Here is a 21535-nt window from a genome sequence, read left to right on the forward strand (position 1 = left end):
AAGCAGAGCGAAAGAAAAGGCCCTTTTCTTGGGAAGGTGGGAAGGGAATATAGGAAGTAAAAAATACTAATAATTAAAAAAAAGACCTCACAAAGAGATATCTGCAAACAAGCAAGAGGTTGGTCACTTTCACCTATGGACCTTAAGACCACCATTTTATTTGCGGTGCTGAGGAAGACGGACTCCCAGCACAGAAGGGGTGTTCTATTCGTGCCCAACTCGGATCACCTACCAGAGTAGTCAGGCCACTAAAATAATAAAATCCAAAGCTACCAACTTGCTCTTTTCCGCCTCCTTAGGGCGAGACAGAACAAACATCTCCTTTACATGCGGAGAAAGATCACATGCCTCTGACACACAATTCGGCAAAAGACAAATTTCATGTGAACATGGCAGAAAATAAATAGGGCAGGGTATATAAATCCAGCTTTTAAGATAAAAACGCTCTGTCCCAACTGAAGTGTATTTACCAGCGTGAGCAAAGAGAGCTCCTCAAACTGTTTTCAGATACTTGACTGAATAATCACAGAAGCATAATCAACATGTTTTGCATTTATTTAAAACCAGAGCAGAACTATTCCAGCTCCAGTGGAAGTGGGTTTGCCTTCCCAAGAAGAATCTGGGCAACGCTCAAGCAGATGCGTAAATACAGTGGAAAGCAAACACAAAACAAGAGGCGAAGAGCAGACCCTACACCACCGCGGCGCTGTGTGGATGCACCAAATAAGCGTAATTAGAAAAGTCCAGATTGGAAAGAATGAGGAAGACAACTGGGCCAAGTAAGTAACAAGTAAAAACAAAAGCAAGGGCAAATAAACAACAGCAAAAGATAAGCTGCTTCCCTCCCAGCGCAGACCCACACACAGCCTTTTCTCCTCCGGCACCATGACCCTCCGTTCTCCCACTCCTATGTGGACCCGAGTGAAAGGACCTACTCAACAGAGAATGTGCCCAATTTATTTTTTTTTTAGCAGAAATGACCGAGGTGTCCCACAGCAACACAGCGCAGCAGGACAGCATGCTCCTGCCGTCCTCCCAAAGCCTGCATGCCCTAAGCCCTCGAAGGGCACCCGAATTCCCTCCGAGGGTAGGTGGACTCTGCAGCAGAGATGGTCCGGAGCTCACCAGAAGTCTGGGGTCCTCCCGACAACGGGGAGGGCGCTGCCCCGTCACGGGCGCCGGTGGACATCAGGGCACGTAGACAGATGGGGGCTGTTTACATTACCGAGGTTCTCAGTAGCAATCAGGAATTAAAGCTGTTATTAAACCAACCCTCCAGAACTTGAGCAGCTGTTCATGCAAACAGATAACAACAGGGTGATGTTAAACCAAAACCCCAAATGAAACAAAGACACGGAGCAACATCTCTCCCCCGTGCTCTGCTCAGCAACGCCAGGCATTATCAGAAGACAAATCAATTAACAACAGCTGTGTATAGCTACCCGAATCCGGGGCTGAACAGCTTAATTGAGGGATGTGTATCATGAGTCAAAGGCCTCCAATCTCATTTGGAGCGTTACGGTTTTGCTCTTGAAAGAAACCCCAGTAATACGGCTGGCTGTGGCTCAGACAGAGGCATTATGCCATCCTCCTCATTAATCAAAGGCTTTCCCCACATCCAGATGTTTGCTGACTTGTACTGCTTGCTTTTATTACTGGTTTGGAGACAGAAATTGCTATATGCTAAAGTTACCCAAATTCAACTGGTTGTTGCAAGACGCACAGGCTGTTATGCCCTGGGTAACTGCACCCCGGCATTATTGAGTTACTGGGGCATTCAACGAAGAGTGGCTGTTTTCTTTGACAACCCATACTACTTTCACCAATAACCATGAGAATAAGATGCTATTTTACTTTTAGGACTGTGGGAATCTTTCTGTAAGCCCAGAAAGGAGCCTGGTTTTTTAAGACCTATCGAAGTCCAATGTTTGGAAGAGGGAAAAACGTTAAAAAAAACACAGAGTACACCAAAGAAAGACAAGGCACACGCTGATAAATGTTTCAGGAGGAAACCAAGACCATAGTAGCTGTATTATTCAATAATTCTGAGCAACAAAAACGATGCTACAGCCAATATGGGATAGGAAGTCATCTCTCCCCAAAGCTTTCACGACCTCAGTAGATAAATTAACCAACTCTCAGCAGGAAGCACTGGCTGTAAGGGACCTCTGGAGGTCTTTGAGCCTGCAGTCACCAACACAAGACCCCTTCGGCCACGGCTTCACCCAGCCAAACGCTGCAACCTCCAAGGACGGGGGCTCCACAGCGTCTCCGGGGGCTGAGGCTGAGAGCTCGGGGATAGAGTTCAGCTCCCAGCCCGACATTCCCACCTCTCTCTCTGTTATCTCTATTCTGCATCTATAAGATCCCTTTCTTCCCATAAATCTATATAATTCTCTGGGGCTTGTCTCACATCGGGTTTAGGAGTAGCCTTTAGTGCAAAGGAACCATAACTCAAAAGGTCTGCCTACATTTTTCTAATGCTTTTTGTTTTTAAACAAATTAAGCCGGCGAGGTACCGAACATATGCTAGACATCCCCGGCTCCTGCTGGCATGTTTTTGAAAAATAGAAAGTTTGTGCTTTTCTGGAGAGTCAGGTCATTAACCTGACTATTTAAAAATCAGCCTATTATACAAGGAAACTTCTAACTGCCTGAACTACAGGTTATAAATCTCCTGTTTAGAAATCTGATATCCCGACATAATTGCCCTTTATAACTTACAAATAGGTTCTCTGTTATCCATAGATTAAGCTTCCTCCAAAGCCACATCACATCTGCTTAGTTTTGAAAATATACAGCACGAGCTTCAATTACTTTACGCGCCGCACAAAAATAATCCTGAATTTAACTCAGGGCTTCTTGGAATAAGAGTTTAAGACCCCATAATCTTTTTATTTCATGTTTTCTTGCAATCTAATAGATGGAAGTATTGGCCGGCATGTAAAATTAATGCCACTTTCCACTTCTACAATTTCCCAACCATTTAACTGTGTTGCAGTGGAATTTTTAAAGCAAATATGGCAAGCAAAAAGTCCCACCAGCTAAATAATCTGAAATGTTCTGTAGGGAAATGGCCAGCTACTAATTGAAACCACAATCTTTTCATGTCCCTGTAGGAAGAGGGTTTGGTTTTAAAGACACCGGAATTAAACTGTAATTTCTCTGAAGGATGAAGCTTCTGTTACAACTCCCCTTGTTAATGAAACCGGTCTCAGACCCTGAGCTGTGACCATGCCTGCAAGCTCCCAGTTAGAGGCACCTGGACTTCAAAGGGGCAAACTGGGGGCCTTCAGCATCATCATCCAGGTGCACGGCGTTAAACACACCAGTTTTCACAGAACCAGGGGCTTAGCGACAAAAACCTGCAGCAAACCAGCCAAAAAGCAGAACCTGGGTTTCAAAATAGCTACACAACTTCTCAGCAGAGGGGACATCCCACAGCGCAGCCAGATGGGCAGCCAACTTCTCCTTAAATGACTCCTTTGCCTAACGAACGGTGCAAAGTGCCGGCAGAGGAAGGTTCAGAGACCCGTCCAGGAAGAAGTGGTCCCTCTTGCCCCACCACAGCCTCACAGAGCCCGGACACGGGGGATGCCCGAGGGCGTTCGCAGGTACCGGAGTGACCCCAGTCCCGGGTGAAGCGGAGAACGCACCTCGCCGAGAGCCAAGCCAAGGCTGCTTCCAGACCAGCAGCCGCGATCACTCGCCGGAAAGATGCTTAGAAATGGCACAGTGGGGCACCATCTTTTTAATTCTTACTCAATAGCTTCCAGAGATTAGGTTTGTAAAGGCTTTTTTTTTTTTTTTTTTTTTTTTTTTTCAAATAACATCTACCAATGTTGCGAGCTCGCTGGGATCTGGAAGCCCAGCCTTCCCCGTCTGCCTCTCACAGAGCGCTTTTTGTCTGATATCTGTCTTTCCAATTAAACTCTTTGGATGAGGGGCTCTAACTTATATAGAGTATCGACCACACCAGCTGCTAAATGAAGACGGATAACGAACACCATCGCACCAACTTGCCCGGCAGCTTCCAAGCCGGGCTCCAAACTCGCTCCTCGACCACCAAACGCCCTCCCAGGGGCTAGTGGAGGCCGTGGCTCCCCTTCTGTACCCAAACCCGGGGGGCCTGTCCACGGCCCGCACCGAGGCCTGCTCCCCTCAGCCCGGGCGGAGCCAGGGGTCCCGGGTCTGGGCTCGGAGCGGCGGCTACCGACACGCCTCGCCCGCTCGCCCCGCTCCTCTGAGGGACCCGCCGCCGCCCAGGGCCCGGCTCCCCCCAACCCGTGGAAGGGGAACGGAGCCTGCGGGCTCTCCCCGCCCGGAGGAGCCGGGCGAGGCGGCGTCGCCCCGCGGGACGGCAGCCGACCCCCTCCCCTCCTTCCCCCCGGTTCCTCCCGGGAACTTTCTGGAAGGCGCCCACCCCGCACCCCGCGGGACCCGCCCCGGCAGGGCCGGGGTGGGGGGGGACCCGGCCGAGCCCCGCCGCCCCCAGACAAAGCCCGGGGCGCGCCACCTCCCCCCCCCTTTCCCCGCCGGCCCCCCGGTCTCACCTTGCGGTGCTTGTCGGCGAAGGGCAGCGCCAGCCAGGGCATGGCCCGCACGGCCTCCTGCCACTGCTGCTGCTCCTGCTCCGCCGACACGAAGACGATCTCCAGGCGCTGCCCGCCGGCCGCCGCCGCCTCCCCCCTGAAGCGCCCGTAGAAGGCGGCCAGGCTGGCGCCGAGCTGGGCGCAGGAGCCGCCGAGGCTGCAGCCGAAGTAAAGCCCCACCAACGAGACCCCGCGGGCGGCCAAGGCCGACACGGCCACCTCCTCCCCGTCCGCCGACACCAGCACCTCGCCCAGCACCTCCGACAGGGCGCCCGCCATCCCGCCCCGCTCCGCTCCCCGCTCCGCCGCCGCAGCCCCGCGCCGGCCCCGCCCCGCCAGGGGGCGCTGCCGCGCGGCGCCCGCCTCCCGCACGGCCCGGCCCGGCCCGGCCCGGCCCCCTCCGCCCCGCTCCGCGCCCCGCCGCCTCCCGTGTCCCCTCCCCGCGCGTGGCGTGGGACAGCCCGCCGTGGGTACAGCCTCCCCCCGGGCCTCAGCTTCACTCCCCGCCCGGGGCCCGGCTGCCCCGGGGAGAGGAGGGAGGGATGGCCGGTGCCCGCCGCACAGGCGCTGGCCTTGTCCCCACCGCACTGTCCCCGCTGCCAGGAGGCGGTGGCTGCTGGGGACCAGCTCGTCCTCGCCACGAGTTGCCCGTCCTGCAAAACGCCCGTCCTCAGCTCCCCATGCGATACCCGCATCCAGCTGGGACACCCGAGGGACACCCGTGGGACACCCGAGGGACACCCAAGGGACACCCGAGGGACACCCATCCCTTAAATCCCTGCCCAGAGAAGGGCAGCTTCCAGCTAGCTGGCCCCCCCGGGTCGGGGCAGAGCAAGGCTCCACAAAGGCTGCAGGACAAGAGCCCGCCTCGTCTTTGTTTTCCAAATCTAATGTAAATATGTGTTTACCCTTATCAATGGCGAGCGGAAAAACCCGAAAACCAATCCAGAAGTGTAAACACAAGGAAATTTCGGCTGCGTTGAATTACACCGCCTGGCTGGCTGGAATACAGAAAGGAAATAAAGCATAAACAGTGACATGCAAACCAGGCTTTAAAATGCATTTGCTCTTTGTAATCACGGTCTGTAATCTGCAAGCCCGCAGAATTCACCGCAGCGTGAATCCTCAGCCCCTCCAGACTGACGTCTGTCTGTCTGTCCCTGCCACAGAGGCCAACCCGCCTGCCCGCGCCGGCACACAAACATGCACCCTCCACTCCCATAAAGAGAAATAAACGTGTGAGCGTGTGCGAGGCTGAGTCCAGAGGATGGGTTGGGGGGGCTGAAGTTTGAGGATTTTGGTTTGGAGCATCCGCACACATTCCCAGAGACACAGCGCTGCACCGGTGCTGCGACAACAGAGTGTGCACCCAGGCTGGACACCTCCACTTTGTGAAACAGCCCCAAACCAGCCCTCTAAAATCTTGCTAGCTACTGTAAAATACACCTTTGTTTTTACAACATTTCCTTATTTGGATTCTCATTTGGTGTCTTACTGTTGATGCTTTCAATTGTATTTAAAATCGTTGTATAGCATCCAGAGCCATTAGGGGATGCTTTATAAATACAATTAATTATCATTATTATTATTACAGCTTTACAATCTCTCTCTTCTTTTGCCAAGACCTGCTCCCTAGAGGTGGTTCAAAGCAAGAGGAGTTTTGTCTTGTTTTTATTTGTCCTGCCTTATCTGCCTTAATTAAGTATTTGGACTCTTCAGGTCAGGGAAGCTGTTTTTTAAGTCTGCGGCCCTGAACTCGACCAACCCATGTGGCGATATAAATATTCCACTGTAAAAATAATATTTATGGCTGCAGTTAATTTGTCTGGCCCCGTTTTTAGCGAACGAAGCAGAAGCAAGATGCTCTGTAAGGACAAGTTAAAAGCCTTTCTCTCTCTCTCAAAGAACAATGAAATTCAGTGAGGAAACGGCTGTTCTCACGGAACAACATCGCCAGGTGAGGTGTGACTAACCGGAGGTTAAACCATGGGAACGTTCGCGGGGTTCCCGCTGTGGGTGGGTGGGTGGCTGGGTGTCTGGCCCTGCGCGGGCTCCGCTGCACAACCGTGGACTCGGGGTGCGCCTTTGAGAACCGACTTGTGACGGCGGGATTAAAAAGCCAGGACGACACCACGGGGCTTTTAACAAGCAGTTTGTTGTCTCTACAAAGCTAGCGCCAATCTGCGTTCCCCTAACTCCTATTCGGTTTTGGTTTTTTTTTTTTTTAGGCACCGTTTTCCACACGTTGGCGAGCGGATATTGTATTTGTCGGGGTTTAGCGACGGGCCCGCGGGGCTCCAGCGCCACCTCCCGGGGACCGGGGCTGGCGGCGGGGGGGGCGGCGGCACCCCCAGCCCTCGCCAGGGAACCGGCAGGGAAAACTCCTGGGCAAACAGCAGAGAGAAACAGCCTGGTTGGTCTCTGTCTTTGGGAAGGCAGCTTTCCGGGGCACAAAAGGAGCCCCCGTTAGCTGCCAGCAGGCGCTGCGCTGCGGCGGACGGGCAGTGACGCAGAGGCACCGAGGCCGTGGGATGTTACATTTCTCGTTGCCTTTTTTTGTTTGTTTTTTTTTTTTTAAAAACAGGCAACTGCCTTTTGGACACATTCCATCCACTATAAACATCAGTTTCAAGCTTCGTTATAACCCTTCTTACAGAGGTATGTCTGCACTAGCAAGCTGGGACAAATAATGGTGTGAACAGTCCTGTTTATGTGACTGCCCATGCCAAAAAATAGCAGTTACGGGCAATAAGGACACCCAGGGCGATTAGAGACCACGGAGAGTTGCCCGCTCCCAAGTTCAAACTTTCTGGCAGCCGTGTAACTGCAGGCTCTGTAACCGCTTCAGTGCAGCAGCTGGATCACCGGCCAGCAGCACTTACAACATTATTAGACATTATTGAACATTACTCATACCTTGGAGACACGGGAAGCAGTGGAAGACCGATTCTCCTGGGTATCCAGGAGAGGAAGCCACGTCAATCAGCAGGATGCACTTGAGAACACTCAGGTGGGGTTAAACAGAAAAACCATCCCTGTGCACCCAGTAGAGAGGCTGCCCTGCAGCAAGGGTCACCATACTCTAAGATCATTAGCATGTTCTGCTAACCACTTACTATTTCCAAAATACAGTAACTTTCTTCACAGTCAGATTATCACGCAAGGGGAGCGATCTGAAGATGGCTATTCTAGTTTGTTCTCCCCGTGGACAAGACCCAGATCTGCGTGCCGTATCCACTGACGGCTCTGATGATCTGATCCTATGCTGCGGTGCTCAAATAAAGACTAATTTGACTGCAAAAGGCTCTTTAGTTTTTAATTTAGCTGTATTCTGAAGTCCACCTTGCGAAGAGGCGAGTGAATTTTCCATGGTATCTGGCCATCAGCCAGCAGCAAGGACTCATAAAAGAAAGGGACACTCTTCAAACACTCAAGTGTTTGACATAAATCCATTGTGTTCTGACATTTTTCCTATTTGGTAGCTCTTAATCGCAATGGTTACAGACACGGTACATTTGTGGGGTTTATTTTAGTACCGGGATGTTGGCTGCGTTTCAGAATATGGACATACATATCTAGAGAAAGCCCTGGGTAGTCATCCTGCTGGAAATCTGCAGGAAAAAAGGCCTAATTCTGCTCTACAGATGATGCAAGCAACTGCAATCCTTCTCCCCTCAGCTGCTTTCCTCTGGATTCACATCAGCGTCGTTGAGAACCACACAGGGCAGGCCATCTGTCCGCTCCAGATGGTTTGTAGCTGGTCACACATTAACTCCTTTAAACAGGTCCGTGTTAAGGTATCAGCCTTCCAAAACGCTGCTCCAAATTCGCTGGAGGTCTAAAACGACCGAGTTCAACGATGTTATGCTCAAAAGGAATTTGACCCCTCAAATTCTTCTGAGCGGTGTTGCAATACCGTTAATTTCCGGATTGCTGAAGGCAGCTTGGTGCGAGGCTAGCGGTACCTTTGACCCTCCCCATCTGTCGGGGGGCTCCGGCAGATGAGCCCTGCCAAATCTTGCCGGGCAGCTGGCAAGGTCCTCATCTGTCATGCCAGTGACCAGGGGAGATGTCGGGGCACCCCTGCTCATCGGACCAGGTCCTGGGGTGCCCGTGCTGCTTCCCAGCAAGACCGGGATCCACATGTGATCACAGAAATAGAAAACGGCTCTTCTGAAAGCAAATACAGTTGATTTCAAACAGCGGCAGCAAAACACAAGGAGAAGGTGTCAGTCACAGACCATCTCTGTGTGTTTGGTTCTCTATGGGCTAGTCCAGTCCCTGGCTCCTGGGAACCATTTCTCCCCTAAGCCTTTGTAAAGTTCCTCCTATTCTTTTCAAAGCCCTTTTCCCCAGGTTTCTGCCTGATTCTCTGCCACCTCTTTGCCAGCCCAGGGCATTGATCTCAGCAGGGTCACAAGTAAACTTCAAAGGGACTCACACTTGTGCTGCTTGTTGAGGACCCCGAATGGCACCATCTGAGCCTTGTCATTTCCCCCCCTGCCTCCACGTGAGATAAGGACACCACGGGAACCCCTTGGCCATCACATAGCCGGGCTGGCGACAGCAGTCACACCACCAGCCAGGACATGTGTTGTTTGCTGCTGACTACTTCTGTTTCTCCATAGCTGCCACTAAAGCCCTGTCCCACGGGCAGCGCAGGCCCCGGCACACGCGCCCAACCACCTGCTGCTCTGCTGGCCCCAGGGGGGGGAAGGATCACGGGGAGAAGCAGCAGCCCCAGCTCGCCAAGCCCTGCGCAAAGCCATGCCGTTCACAGACCATGCCAGCACGAAACTGGAGCGACACTTTCTCTTTCATTTCTTCATCCCATTTTCCACCCTCAGAAGATGTGGCAGCGGTTTGCACGCTGGCTGTCTTAACAAGGGTACGAAAATCCCTATTTAGCCTCTTTTCAGCGGTGTTGAGCAGTCCTATCGCAGCGGAGCGCGTTGGATGGTGAGAGCGCTGAGCACCCAGGGCAAGAAAGTCCTCAAGTCTCTGAAACGTTCATGTGAGAGTCTGACTTGAAGTGTCTGCGTCTGAAAACATTGGCCCAGGACATTTCCATTCTGAAAGGCAGTTTGTTCCTCTGCTTTCCCCCACTGGAGAGGAGCAAAGGGTTTACCTGAGCCCAGCCTGTGCCCACTGCGAAGGACATCGGGGCGGTCCGAACCACTCACGTTGAGCCACGGTGATGTGAACACCACTGAAGGAAGAAGAAACTGTTCCAAAGTTAAAATATGCACCCAAACTTTACATTGAACTTCACATTGTTCTTTCCTCGTTTGTGAAAAGGTTTTGGTGATCTGTGAATAAAATCCTCTGGCTACACTGAAACGCGCGGTTCTTGAAGAAACAGCTTCAGGTAAATTTTGCAAGTTGCTCTTTCCCCCTTGACTACTACCAAAATGAGGAGGAACTCAAGACCAGGCTGCAGCAGCAGCAGGCGCTCTTTTGTCCTGAAATACCCTGATTTCATCATGGCACATAAAATCAGGGTGGCTGTGACTTACCACTGCTACTACACGATTTTTCATGATGTCACATTACACCTGAAGGGGCAAAGGGGCAAGTGAAACATTAATGAGACTTTACATTTCTGAGTGGTGACATCACAGCTATAAGGCACTGAGGCAGCATTTAAACAGCTGTAAAACCAAGCCCCACTTTCCACCGCAATTTTCCATGCATTAGAAATAGATTTGGTTACAGCTACTTGGTTACAAGCACCTGCACTTAGGTAGAATTTCACTCCTGTAACAACCCAGGCTTCCACCCAAACCAAAGCTCCTTCTTGCTAGGTGCCTGGTAAACATGGCCATGGTCACCCCAGCCAAATGTGGGGTCCAGCAGCCCCCCCTTCAAACCTTCGCACCCTGGCAGCTGGGCTCCAGCCTGTGGGGTGGGAATGGCTGGTTTGGGGGCGATCCCCAGGTCACCCTGTTCATGAGGTGCTGGTGGGTGGATGGAGGAGAGGGGGAGGCTGTCCAGAGCCAGCTGCCCCCCACTGTTATCTTAATGCTGGTGGCAGAGGGGACGTCCCTTTGGTCCTGGAGGATGTGCTGAGACACCCCTGCCTTTGACAGGTCCCTGTGGTAGGGGGTTCCAGCCTGCAGCCAGATCATGGGGGGCCCCAAGCCATTGTCACACGAGGGGACCCCCAGTCCATAGCCACCACCTGGGGTGGGGGTTCTCTCGACCACTGGTGAACCCTGGTCAATGTGTGTGGGATCCCCAGGGGGTCTCCATCCCACAGCCAACGTGTAGAAGGGCTCTAGATGTTGGTTAACAAATAGCGGGGCCCCAGGTCCCTCAGCAGCACATGTAGGGGGGTCCTCAGCCCCCCAAAAGCCCACGGTGGGCGCTCTCCAAAATGGGGGGGGGGGGGGGGAAGACACGGGACGGTCCCCAGCTCCTGCCCCCCCCCGGAGGGGTCCCCGACCCACGGCCGGAGCGCGGAGGTTGGGGTGGGCGGAGGGTCCCCAGCCCTAAGCCGGTGCACGGAGGGGACCCTGCCCTCCGGTGCAGTACCGGCCCGCACCGCCCACAGCCGGCAGCCCCGCGGCCCCGGGGGCGGGGAGGCGGCCCCGGCCGTCCCCATAAGGCGTGCGGGCGGCGGCGGTCGGAGCGGCGGCGGCGCGGCCCGGCCCATGGCGGCGGCGGCGGGAGCGGTAGCGCGGTGCCTGCGGGGCGCCCGCCGCCTCCTGCCCGCGGGGACACGGCGGGAGAGCTGCGAGCTGGCCCGGCTGGCGGGGCCCGTGGTGAGAGACGGGGACACAGGGGACGGTAATGAAGAAGGGGGGGGGGGGGTAAGGCCGCGGCGTTAGCGAGGGGTCGGGGATGGTCCCGAGGATCGGGCGACCGGAGCCTGGCAGCGTGTCGCGGCCACCCCGGGCTGCGGAGGAGCCCTCGGACCCCTGCCGGCAGCGGCTCCGCGGCGGGCTGAGCCCTGCCCGGCCCTGCCGCCGCTTCGTCCCGGGGCTTCCCCTCCCCTCCTGCCCCCGTGCCCGCTGAAGGCACAGCTAGAATTGAACCGCCACCCTTCCTTCCTTCATCGTCACCCACGTGCTTGTTCTCTGCCACCGCAATCCCTGGTGCTGCCCAGGCCGGTCCGTGCCCCCTCCTCCATCAGAGCCTGGCAGCAGGGCATTAAAAGAAGACCTTGGGGGGCGGCGGCGGGGGGGATAAGCTGTTGAATTGTGCTGGGAAACCAGCCTGCAGGTCCAGCACCGCCGCTTCGGCAAAGGGGAGCCCTCGTCACAGCCCTGGTCTAGATCCATTGCGCGTGAAGTTCTGTGCTTTGAATCTTCTGCTCTATCCGGTAAATAAGTAGCGACTTACTATGGAACAGGTTGCCCAGAGAAGCTGTGGCTGCCCCATCCCTGGGGCTGTTCAAGGCCAGGTTGGATGGGGCTTGGAGCAGCCTGGTCTGGTGGGAGGTGTCCCTGCCCAGGGCAGGGGGTTGGGACAACATGATCTTTAAGGTCCCTTCCAACCTAAACCACTCTATGATTCTATAACTGATGAACTTCTCAGAGACGCCCTCCCTGACATCAAAGCACTGACCTGCTGTGATCCAGCAGCGGAGGAAGTATAGACAGGTTTCGGTTTCTGTGACTGAATACATCAGCCCTCGCTCAGTCCCCTCAACCATTCCACCTGCGGCATAGCCCGCTTCTCTGTACGCAGATAACCTCAAAACCAAACCTGTAGCTGCCACTAGTTAATTCTCATTGCATGTCAAACCCTGCACTGGAACAATCGTGGAGGTACGGACCCCTCCTGCCAGGATTACTCACAGCAGGTCGAACATGCCCGGGCCTGGCAGGAGGACTGCATCTGCAGGCAGCGGTGGGAGGTCTGGAGAGGAGAAGGTTTTGTTCTGTTCTTCCTCTGACCCCACAGGAGCTGGTTCTCCAGCAGCGCTGGGCTCTTGGCTTGCCAACTGCTGGGTGGAAAGGAGTATGAGCAGGTCCTGGGCACAGTCCCCAGCCATGCCCACCCATCAGCGGGTATAAACGTCTCTAACTCCTACCATCTGGTTCTGGCTGTGCCACGACCCCCTGCCTCGGACGCCTGTGGAGGGGCTGTCCTCTTGCCAAGGGAAAATGAGGTCTGGAGCGCAATCTCTGCGACAGCATCCTTAAGCCTTGCTGTAGCCCCTGGCAAGGAACAAGCAGGCTGGACTTGGCGTCTCTCCAGGAGGAGACGACACTGTTGTTTGGGAGGAGACTTTTCCCCAGATGCAAAAAAAGTGTGGGAAAAGCACTGGGATTTTTTATTTTTTTTTTTTATTTTTTTTCCCCCCGCTCTCTATGCATCTTGGAAACAGGAAAGGAAAATCCTGGAAAAGAGGATTTCTAGGGAAGCCATTAAGCCACACATAAACAAGGTCATCTGCCAGATTGGCTGCATAATACCAAAATACCACAGGGCAGGTAGAGACAAAGCAACCGAGAGCCCGTGCGAGTCCTAGAGCTGGCTCCTCTGCCCCCACAGTGCTGGTGAGCTGGGACGGGTTCCCAGGACAGCAGAGCCCTGGCCTTGAGGCAAGGAGCTGCATTGACAGCAGGAAACCTGACTGTTTGTAGTCGGACTCCTGGGGGAAGGGTGGTGTTCCTCAAGTCCTAATAGTTCCTCATCTCACTGTCTCCTCCTCCTCCTCTCATCCTAGTTTGTCGCCCAGCTGCTGGGGTTCCTGATCAGCGTAGTCAGCTCCATCTTCTGTGGTCACCTGGGGAAAGCCGAGTTGGATGCTGTGACGCTGGCCGTCTCTGTATGTATTACTCTGATTCTGCTGTGATTTAAAACATACAAAGTATGTGTCGCTAAAAGAAGAAAAAAAAACCCCAAACCTGTAGGAACGTTTAAGTGAGGACCCTGCTTGTAAGCACAGCCTGATGCAACGCAAGCATCGCATCCACCAAACCGTTCTTTCTTTTGCCCTGAGCACAGGCAGGGGATGGGAACTGAGCAGGCAGTGGCTGTGCCGGTGCAAGGCCAGCGCCTGGGCAGGGAGCTGGAGCCTGTGACCAGCCCTCTGGACCCACCAGACCTGGGGCTGTGCATGTGGCTAGGAGCAGCATTGTTTGTGGTCCTTTACATATTCACCCCTTGCTAGAAGATCCTTTTCCCCACCAGAGGAGAGAAGAGGCTAGTTAGGTATCAAGAATATGTTATTCTGAGAAACAGAGAAGGGCTGGAGACCTCCCAAAAAACTTGTAGCAGAACTGTCTCCCCACCCAGCTGGGAGGGACACAGTGCTCTGAGCCAGGTCCCCTGTCACCCTCCCTTGCAATCCAAGTCCCTTGTCTCTCTTCCAGGTTATCAATGTGACGGGCATCTCCATCGGTTCTGGTTTAGCCTCAGCATGTGACACGCTGATGTCCCAGGTGAGTAGCAGCTCCCCCTTCCTTGTCCCTGGCAGGGTTTGATTGGTGGCATCTCACCTCCTGTGCAGTGTGATCTGGGCACAAAGAGTGGGAGGATGGCAGCTTCCAGCAGCACAGGGCTACAGATGCACTGGCTGGAGCCTGCTCCCTCCCTGCAGCTCCCCCAGGGAGCCCTGGGTCACGCCTGGGTAGCAAAGGGATGTGCAATCCGCCTGAGAACCAGTTAAACTCAACTAGCCTGGACACTAGCCACAGTAGCCACTGCAGGGTGTGGGAAATGCATTTAATCAGCCCGTTGCTGCCCTGGGACCTGAGCATTTGCCCAGACCCGTTGGTTCCCTGTAACGCTCACCTCGGTCCTCTCCCCTGACTCAGACGTATGGCGGCAAGAACCTGAAGCAGGTGGGCACCATCCTGCAGCGGGGGATCCTCATCCTGCTGCTGTGCTGCTTCCCTTGCTGGGCGCTCTTCATCAACACCGAGCGGATCCTCCTGCTCATCCGACAGGACCCCGAGGTCTCCAGGTCAGGGGCGGGATTGAGCCCTTCTGGATCAGGCATTTAGCTGTGGCTGGGTTGCCATGTAGTGTTGAAATCAAGGCTCCGTGGAGCTTGAGTGCAACGCTGTTTGGCTTGGCTCTCTCTTTGCTGTTTCATTAATTGGGAAACAACTCTCATTCCAGGTTAACTCAGGTCTACGTGATGATCTTTATTCCAGCGCTTCCTGTAAGTTGCTGCTAAAGCTGTTAGAAGCTCTATATTCCTCAGTAACATTCGGGGAAAGGAGGGAGGGTCTTTGCTCTGTGGATCACGGGGCAGCAAGGTTTAGGGTTTTACAACGTGCCCCTTGATCTTGGGCTTTAACAGATGCGTATTGGCCAGCAGCTGCTGGACCAGCAAACATCCATCGTACTGTGCAAAGGCTTTTACTGCAGGCCACGTCTCTGCACAACGCGTAACTGGTGATGGACATTGGAACCGGGGGCTCCAGGGCTCACTCTTCGCTCTGAGATAAAGGCTGCAGCTTGCCGTTCACACGCACCCGTAGCTGCTGGGCTCTTGGCTAGTTACGCCGTCTCTCTGGAGAGGCTCCTCTAAGACACCCGGGGAATTAGTGTCTGTAGGTTAATTCTTTCTTCCAAGGTTTCCAGGCTCTCTTGTGCTGATGAGGAAGCGCAGGAGATTTCCCATTTGGAGATAGATCTCTCTTCCCAGTGGGAATGGGAGGTGCCTTCTCTTATTCTTGGCTTGGGGTGCAGCCAGTGCTGGCAGACGCCACGCTTCGCCCAGACCACAGGAGCAGGGTGTCGGGCTGCGTGCCTGGCTGGGGCACCCCGAGAAGGCAGTGCGGGGAGCTGAGGGAAGGACCTGTCTGTGGGTGTTAAATAAATGGGGGCTGGCTGTTGAACCATCGTGCGGCAGTGCTGACGAAATGAATCCCGATTCTTGCAGGCGGCGTTTCTGTACCAGCTGCAGACAAGATATTTACTAAGTCAGGTATTGTATAACTAGCCAGGTTCTGGGCCATAAATTGAAGGTATTCCTAGAAACATGGATAAAGTCAGGGATCTAAGTTCATCCTGCCCTGGGGAAAGCTGGGCTGAGGAACGCATGAGGCACAGCCCTCAGCCGGACCTGCAGGGCAGGAAGAGCTCATGGGAGCCATACTTAGTTTGCTCCGTTTCCCCATTGCTACCTCCCAGCTCTGCACTGATTGCACCAGCTCTCGAGCCCTGCACGCTGCCTTCTGCATGTCTACCATAATCTGGCTTTATCTGAAATACGAGCTGCCTTTTTGGCTTTCTTCTTGGGCACTGATGAAGGTTTCCCCTGTGTTTGCTGGATGGGGGCTTGGGCAGTGCTGGGGAAGCAAACTCCAAAGTCTTTCCTTGGTTTCCAGGCGATCATTTTGCCTCAGGTGTTGACGGGGATTGCAGCCAACATCCTCAATGTGGCCATGAACGCCTTCTTCCTCTATGCGCTGAAGCTGGGCATGGTGTAAGTGTGAGCAGAGGAGGTGACAGCCTCTCCCTGGGTGCAGAGGTTGGTTTGGGGCTGTGGTGGTGTCCTGGGTGCCCAGTTCTGCCGCCCTCTGCCCCTAGCTAACCATCCTGGAAAGATAAGGACGGAGGCGTCTGCCTGTATCTGCAGCAAGGCTTGTGTGGGTGCCACCAGGTCTCTCCTGCTGTTGCTGAGGAGGTGGTGGAGGAGGATGTTGTTTGTAATCTGCCTATCTCTCTCCCCAGGGGCTCTGCCTGGGCTAACACCGTTTCTCAGTACACCCAAGCCATTCTCCTCTTCCTTTACGTGTGGTGGAAGAAGATCCATGTGGAGACCTGGGCAGGTACTGTTCATAGCTTAATCCTTCAAAATAGTAGTGTCTGGCCCTGGAGATTTGACCCGGTCACCAGCACCCATGATGTAGGTCTGACAAGGGGATTACCATCCCCTCATGGCGAGTAGATGCTGTAAGCCATGACCCCAAGGCCCCTACTGTAGCACCAAGTACGTTCTTGCTGATCACCCTGGCTCAGGAGTGCACCATGGTACAGTAACACTAGCCTGATGTCCTGTGAGCTGTGGCTTATGGTTGTCGTCCAGAAGAGCATATGGCTCCCTGGCAGGGGAGGAGAGGAAGAATGTGCATTCATTCTGTTTCACCTCCTCATTGAAGGTTGGACCAGGGACTGCCTCCTGGACTGGGGCTCCTTTATCCGGCTGGCGGTACCCGGCATGCTCATGATGTGTATTGAGTGGTGGACCTTTGAGATCGGGAGCTTCTTAGCAGGCGAGTCCAAATCCTCTTTTTCCTCTGGTTCAGTAGGTCATCTTCCAGCCACGCCTGCTCTGGTGGCTGCCTCTTGAGTGTGTCCCCAGAGCACCTCCTGCTAGCAGCCTCCTCGCCTGCAGGGTTTGTTCTGCAGGATGCTGCGTCTGTTAGATGGGAACCTTGTAGTCACTGCTTCTTTATCAGCAAAGGAGAATTTTTAATTCTGACCTAATGAAGGAAGCGATGAATAGGAAGTGATGAATCTTTTCCAGGGCTGCTGAGTGTGGTGGAGCTGGGTGCACAGTCTGTCATCTATGAGCTCTCCTCTGCAGCGTACATGGTAAGGGCCGGGCATATTAAACCAAGATCAGCCTGGGAGGAACCCCCCACACAATGGCCCTGCAAATCAAGGCTGGGGAGGGAAGCCGGGGTGGGAAGCAGGAGTCGGTACCAGGCGGGTGATGACTCTCAGATCTGCTGTGCAGCTGCGCATCCAGGGGTCTGCTGCAGGTGGAAAATCCCTTTACTGAAACAGTGCCAATTTGTCCCAAATTCCCTCCTGGGGAAGAAGAAAATTGCTGCAGTCTCTATTGTCCCTCACCTCCTCCTTGTCTCCTACTCAGGTGCCTCTGGGCTTCAGCGTGGCTGCGAGTGTCAGAGTGGGCAATGCCTTGGGATCGGGGGATGTGGTGCAAGCCAAGACCTCCTGCATCACCGCGCTGCTGTGCGCAGGTCAGCCCAGGCCCTGCAGAGGGGAATAAAGGAGCGGGACTTGCTGCCCTTGAGGCAAGCAATTGGACTATTTCTTTTTCTTTCAGGAGTTTTTGCTGTAGTGGTTGCAACATTACTGGGAACCCTAAAGGACGTGGTGGGATACATCTTCACCAATGACAAGTGGGTTAACAGCTTTCTTTTGGGTATTGTCACCTTCTTGGAGGGTGTGATTTATATCGCAGGAGCTGCTCAGAAGCTGCTTACGGATAGAGTTGATAAACTTCCATCTAGCAACCCTGTTCCCCAAAGGTTCCTCCCCACTGCCCAGTGTCACTGGACAGCGTGGATGCTGCTGACACTGGGATGCTACCATGGTGGTACCCAAGCTGCACGTGTCCCCTCAAGTGTCGTGGGCTGGGATCAGGCTCTGCAGCTGGCTGAGGGAGATGTGTCAGAACCAGAGCCCCTTGGAACCGGGCCGTGCTGCTTTCCCTGACCAGTACGTACGTCTTCCCAACAGGGAGATCGTTATCTTGGTGTCCAAAGTGATGAACATCTTTGCTCCGTTCCACTTGTTTGATGCAGCAGCAGTGAGTATTCCAGCATGCGGAGCGATTCCTCTCTGCAGGTTGGGGTGCAATGGAGAGGGCAAAGTTGCCTCTATCTCGCTCTCGATCTGTTAAAATGATACAGAGAAGCAAAGCGGTAAATTGTCAAAGCAGCTGTTTGCATTACCTGTGGCACCCCAACGTCCCCTGTGCTTGTGGTCGCCCACTGGCATTGCTGCAGAACAACACGCTTCTCCTCCTCCTTCTCCCTGGCAAGGCTTCAGCTTTTCACTGTCTTGTCAGGGCAGCACAAGTGAGCAGCTGAATCTCCAGAGATGTCAGGTACTCACAGCATAGTGGCAGTGCTCATACAACTTGTCAGATAGTAAATCCAGCCTGTTTCCTCCTGTCCCGTCCCAGGCAGTGTCGCCCTGGGGCACCGTCCCTCTGCTGGCCAGCCTCTGTGTGTCTGCTGACACCTCCACGTTCTGCACCTGGGTCGGCAGCAGGAACGAGGGGAGCCCTGTGCCACGTGCTGTGATGTGGCTGTGGTCCCTCTTGGCTCTGTGGGACAGTGCCGTGGGTTCCCCAGGCACAGGGCCCTGCCATTCCCCAGAGTTCCTGTGGTGGTACCTTCCATAGCACGTGCCGTCCCATATGTCGATCCCTCTGCCTGCTTTTCTTAGGCGACCTGCGGTGGCGTGCTGCGGGGCACAGGGAAGCAGAAGATGGGTGCTATCGCCAATGCCATCGGCTATTATGCCATCGGCCTTCCCATCGGCATCTCACTGATGTTTGCGGCCAAGATGGGGGTGTTAGGTACGTGTGTCCTCCGTTTGGCTTTGTATGAGCTGCCAGCACTGCTGCTGCGGGGCCAAGCCCTGTGCCTTGAGCAAAGGCTCAGCCCTGGAGTCTGTGCTCAGATCTTCCTTTGTATCCATGGGGCTGGATTGCACACCGAAGTGTTGCGCTGAGGCAGGCTCTGAGCAGCCCCCATCAAACGGGGGCTGAGATGTCCCAGTAAATCCGAGCTCACTCCCAGCATAGGACGCCCCCCAGGAGCTGTTTCGTCTTGAAACTCCTCAGGACAGCTCTCCCATTAAGACTGGGTTAGACACGGGGCGATAAGTGGACCCCACTGAAGTCCTTGGGCATTTTGGCGGTGGCTGGCAAACGCAGACTTTTCCTCAAGCCCTCCCTGAAGTAACTCTCCATCTCCATGGCTGCAGGTCTGTGGGTGGGGATGATCATTTGCATCTCTCTGCAAGCCCTTTCCTTCTCGGCTTTTGTCATGCGCATGGATTGGAAAAAAGCTGCAGAAGAGGTAAGACTTGTGCTTCTACTAACTGGCGAGTTCCTGCGCCAGTACGATGCCACAGCCTTCTGCGGGGAGGCAAGAGTGAAAAGGATCTGTCCTCGAGGCAGCAATTTGGTGCTGAGCGTGCTTGCTTTGGGAGGGTGGAGGCTCAGGTTTGCTTGGCTGGGCAGGACACCCTTGCTTTGAGAAGACCAATTCTTCTGTGTGTTTTCAGGCTCAAGTCCGAGCTGGACGGCAAAAGCAACTGGAAGATGTGAACTCCAATGGCACAGCTGCTAACAAAACATCAGCTGTGGGTACGTAGCCAGGCCCGACACAGGGAGGGAGCCCAAATTCTCCACCCATCCCCTCCTTTCCTTCACAGTCATGGCAGCCGTGTCTGTCCTCAGGCCCAAATGGCTAGAAAGAACCCAGTGTCTCGTGCTGGTCCCAGGCCAGTGGCACTTCTCCTGTACTTAGTAATGGGGTACAAGGTACCCCGTTACTGCTGTCACTGCCCTGCCTGCTCCAGGAAAGAGCCTGGACTGCCACCCAGTGCCTGCCTTACCTGGGAACACCTGCCACTCTGCTGCGGCACGTCCCGGTGTCCCTGAGCTGTGGGAAAGGACCCTCAGGACCGTCACTAGTGCTTGCACAGCATCAGACTGGCATCCCCTGACTCTGCAGCTGGGCTTCCCTGCAGCACTCGCCTCTCTCTTGCACAGATTACATCTCCGTTGACACGGACACCGTGGACACTGTGGTCCTGCCCACGAGCGTGGCAGGAGGCGAGAGGCAGCCTGACCACCAGCTCATCGCACAGGAGGAGCCTGCGGTCGTCCCCCCTCCTCCCGCTGTGGTGTGGAGGGCCCTGATCATCCGCCGCGTGCTGGCTGCTGCCGCCGCCGTCGCTGTCCTGCTGGTGGGCATACTGGTCCGGCTCCTGACTGGCAATGGCTAGGACCAGTGACACCAGGGAGCTGTGCACAGAGCAGGAGGGCATGTGGTCATGTCCCAGGAGGATGGCGTGGGGGAAGGAGTTCCCCCTCAGTTCCTTGTAAAGAGTCACTTTGCTCAGTTTCTGATTAACTCACACTGTTTTATCCCACACGCAGAGTTCTTAAAGGGGGGTAAGGGTGCGACACCTGGGAAGAAAGTGCTTGAGAGAGCTGGTCCCTCTCCTGCACCACACCGGGATGTCACTCGTGATGGGCAGAAGTGTGTCCTGGGGCTGGCCTGGGAAGGAGACGGGGACCTTGTCCTGCTTCCAACTCCCTGGGGGCATTTGTCTATGTCATTTACAAATGGCAGAGGCTCTTGCTGCCCACACTGCCTTTCCTCACGCACCGGCCTGTGCCATCATCTCGGCATGGCAGAGCCCACTCGCTACCTCCGCAGCAGCGCAGAGCAGGGCCCATTTTGTGAGAAGATGGCTGACTCCTCTGCCTGCTGCCGGGGCGTTGGGCGCTGGCTGCTAGCCCCACTCTCCCTGCTGTGTGGCGGGCACGGGGCCTAAAGCAACTCTTCTTTGCACTTTTGTAAAGTGGGATTTTTGATACAATAAAGTTTTCTGAGTAAACGTTGGGCTGTTAATGTGGTGTGAGCATGACCCGGGTCGTTGGCACAAGGGGAGATGTGAGCCCGGTTCGTGCGGCGCGGCGGGTGGGCGCAGCCTCAGCCTCCTGGCCTGGCGCTCTGGGGCTGGCTCTGGGTGCAGCGGCAGCCGGGGGCTTGTTTTAGCTGGGCTCAGGGAGGTACGAGCAGGGTTTGTGCGCCTCGATTGCTCCTGCGGCATTGCAGAGGGCGGTGTGGTGCACAACCCGAGAGATCCACTAGGGTAGATCTGGAATAGGCTGCCCAGGCAGGTGGTGGACTCACCATCCCTGAATGTGTTTAAGAGTCGTTTAGATGGGGTGTTGGGGGATATGGTGTAGGGGAGAACGTTGTAGAGTGGGGCTGATGGTTGGACTCGATGATCCCAAGGGTCTTTTCCAACCTAAATGATTCTATGACACTAAGGAACTGCCATATATCTCAATGCCAACGGCCCCAGCACTGCCTGCCCACCCCCGCCCTCAGCACTGAGCCCCTCGGGACCGATCCCAGGCTCTTACCTGCAGCTGTGTGACAGCAGTGAGGCCACTGCCTCAGCCGTGTGGCACGTCCTCGGCCATTGGGGGTGAATACCACATACAGCTGGTGACCAGCCCCTTCCGCCAC

The 21535-nt window shown here is 54.8% G+C and overlaps 2 protein-coding genes across 4 annotated transcripts in view; one reads left to right on the forward strand and one right to left on the reverse strand.

The window, feature by feature from the left end:
* The window catches only part of NXN (nucleoredoxin), a 53337-nt gene extending 48435 nt beyond the window's left edge, over window positions 1-4902 (reverse strand). The window contains exon 1 of the mRNA XM_063341958.1: window positions 4554-4902. Within this exon, the coding sequence (XP_063198028.1) occupies window positions 4554-4871 (318 nt within the window). The 5' untranslated portion in view covers window positions 4872-4902. The remainder of the gene's footprint in view (window positions 1-4553) is intronic.
* LOC134518437 (multidrug and toxin extrusion protein 2-like) overlaps window positions 1-21404 on the forward strand; it is a 167011-nt gene extending 145607 nt beyond the window's left edge. For 2 of the 3 annotated variants that reach the window (XM_063341246.1, XM_063341247.1), the window contains exons 2-18: window positions 11241-11356; window positions 13270-13371; window positions 13919-13987; window positions 14363-14511; window positions 14670-14712; window positions 15439-15483; window positions 15887-15984; window positions 16233-16330; window positions 16661-16774; window positions 17029-17096; window positions 17380-17488; window positions 17575-17650; window positions 17991-18060; window positions 18705-18837; window positions 19248-19342; window positions 19551-19632; window positions 20041-21404. In XM_063341246.1, coding sequence (XP_063197316.1) covers window positions 11246-11356; window positions 13270-13371; window positions 13919-13987; window positions 14363-14511; window positions 14670-14712; window positions 15439-15483; window positions 15887-15984; window positions 16233-16330; window positions 16661-16774; window positions 17029-17096; window positions 17380-17488; window positions 17575-17650; window positions 17991-18060; window positions 18705-18837; window positions 19248-19342; window positions 19551-19632; window positions 20041-20276 — 1698 coding nt within the window. In that variant the 5' untranslated portion in view covers window positions 11241-11245 and the 3' untranslated portion in view covers window positions 20277-21404. Of the gene's footprint in view, window positions 1-11204; window positions 11357-13269; window positions 13372-13918; window positions 13988-14362; window positions 14512-14669; window positions 14713-15438; window positions 15484-15886; window positions 15985-16232; window positions 16331-16660; window positions 16775-17028; window positions 17097-17379; window positions 17489-17574; window positions 17651-17990; window positions 18061-18704; window positions 18838-19247; window positions 19343-19550; window positions 19633-20040 lie in introns of those variants that run through there. The other variant, XM_063341244.1, reaches the window with a different exon arrangement.
* The last annotated feature ends 131 nt before the right edge of the window (window positions 21405-21535 follow it).

This window comes from Chroicocephalus ridibundus, chromosome 7, assembly GCF_963924245.1.
Source record: "Chroicocephalus ridibundus chromosome 7, bChrRid1.1, whole genome shotgun sequence".
NCBI lineage: Eukaryota > Metazoa > Chordata > Aves > Charadriiformes > Laridae > Chroicocephalus > Chroicocephalus ridibundus.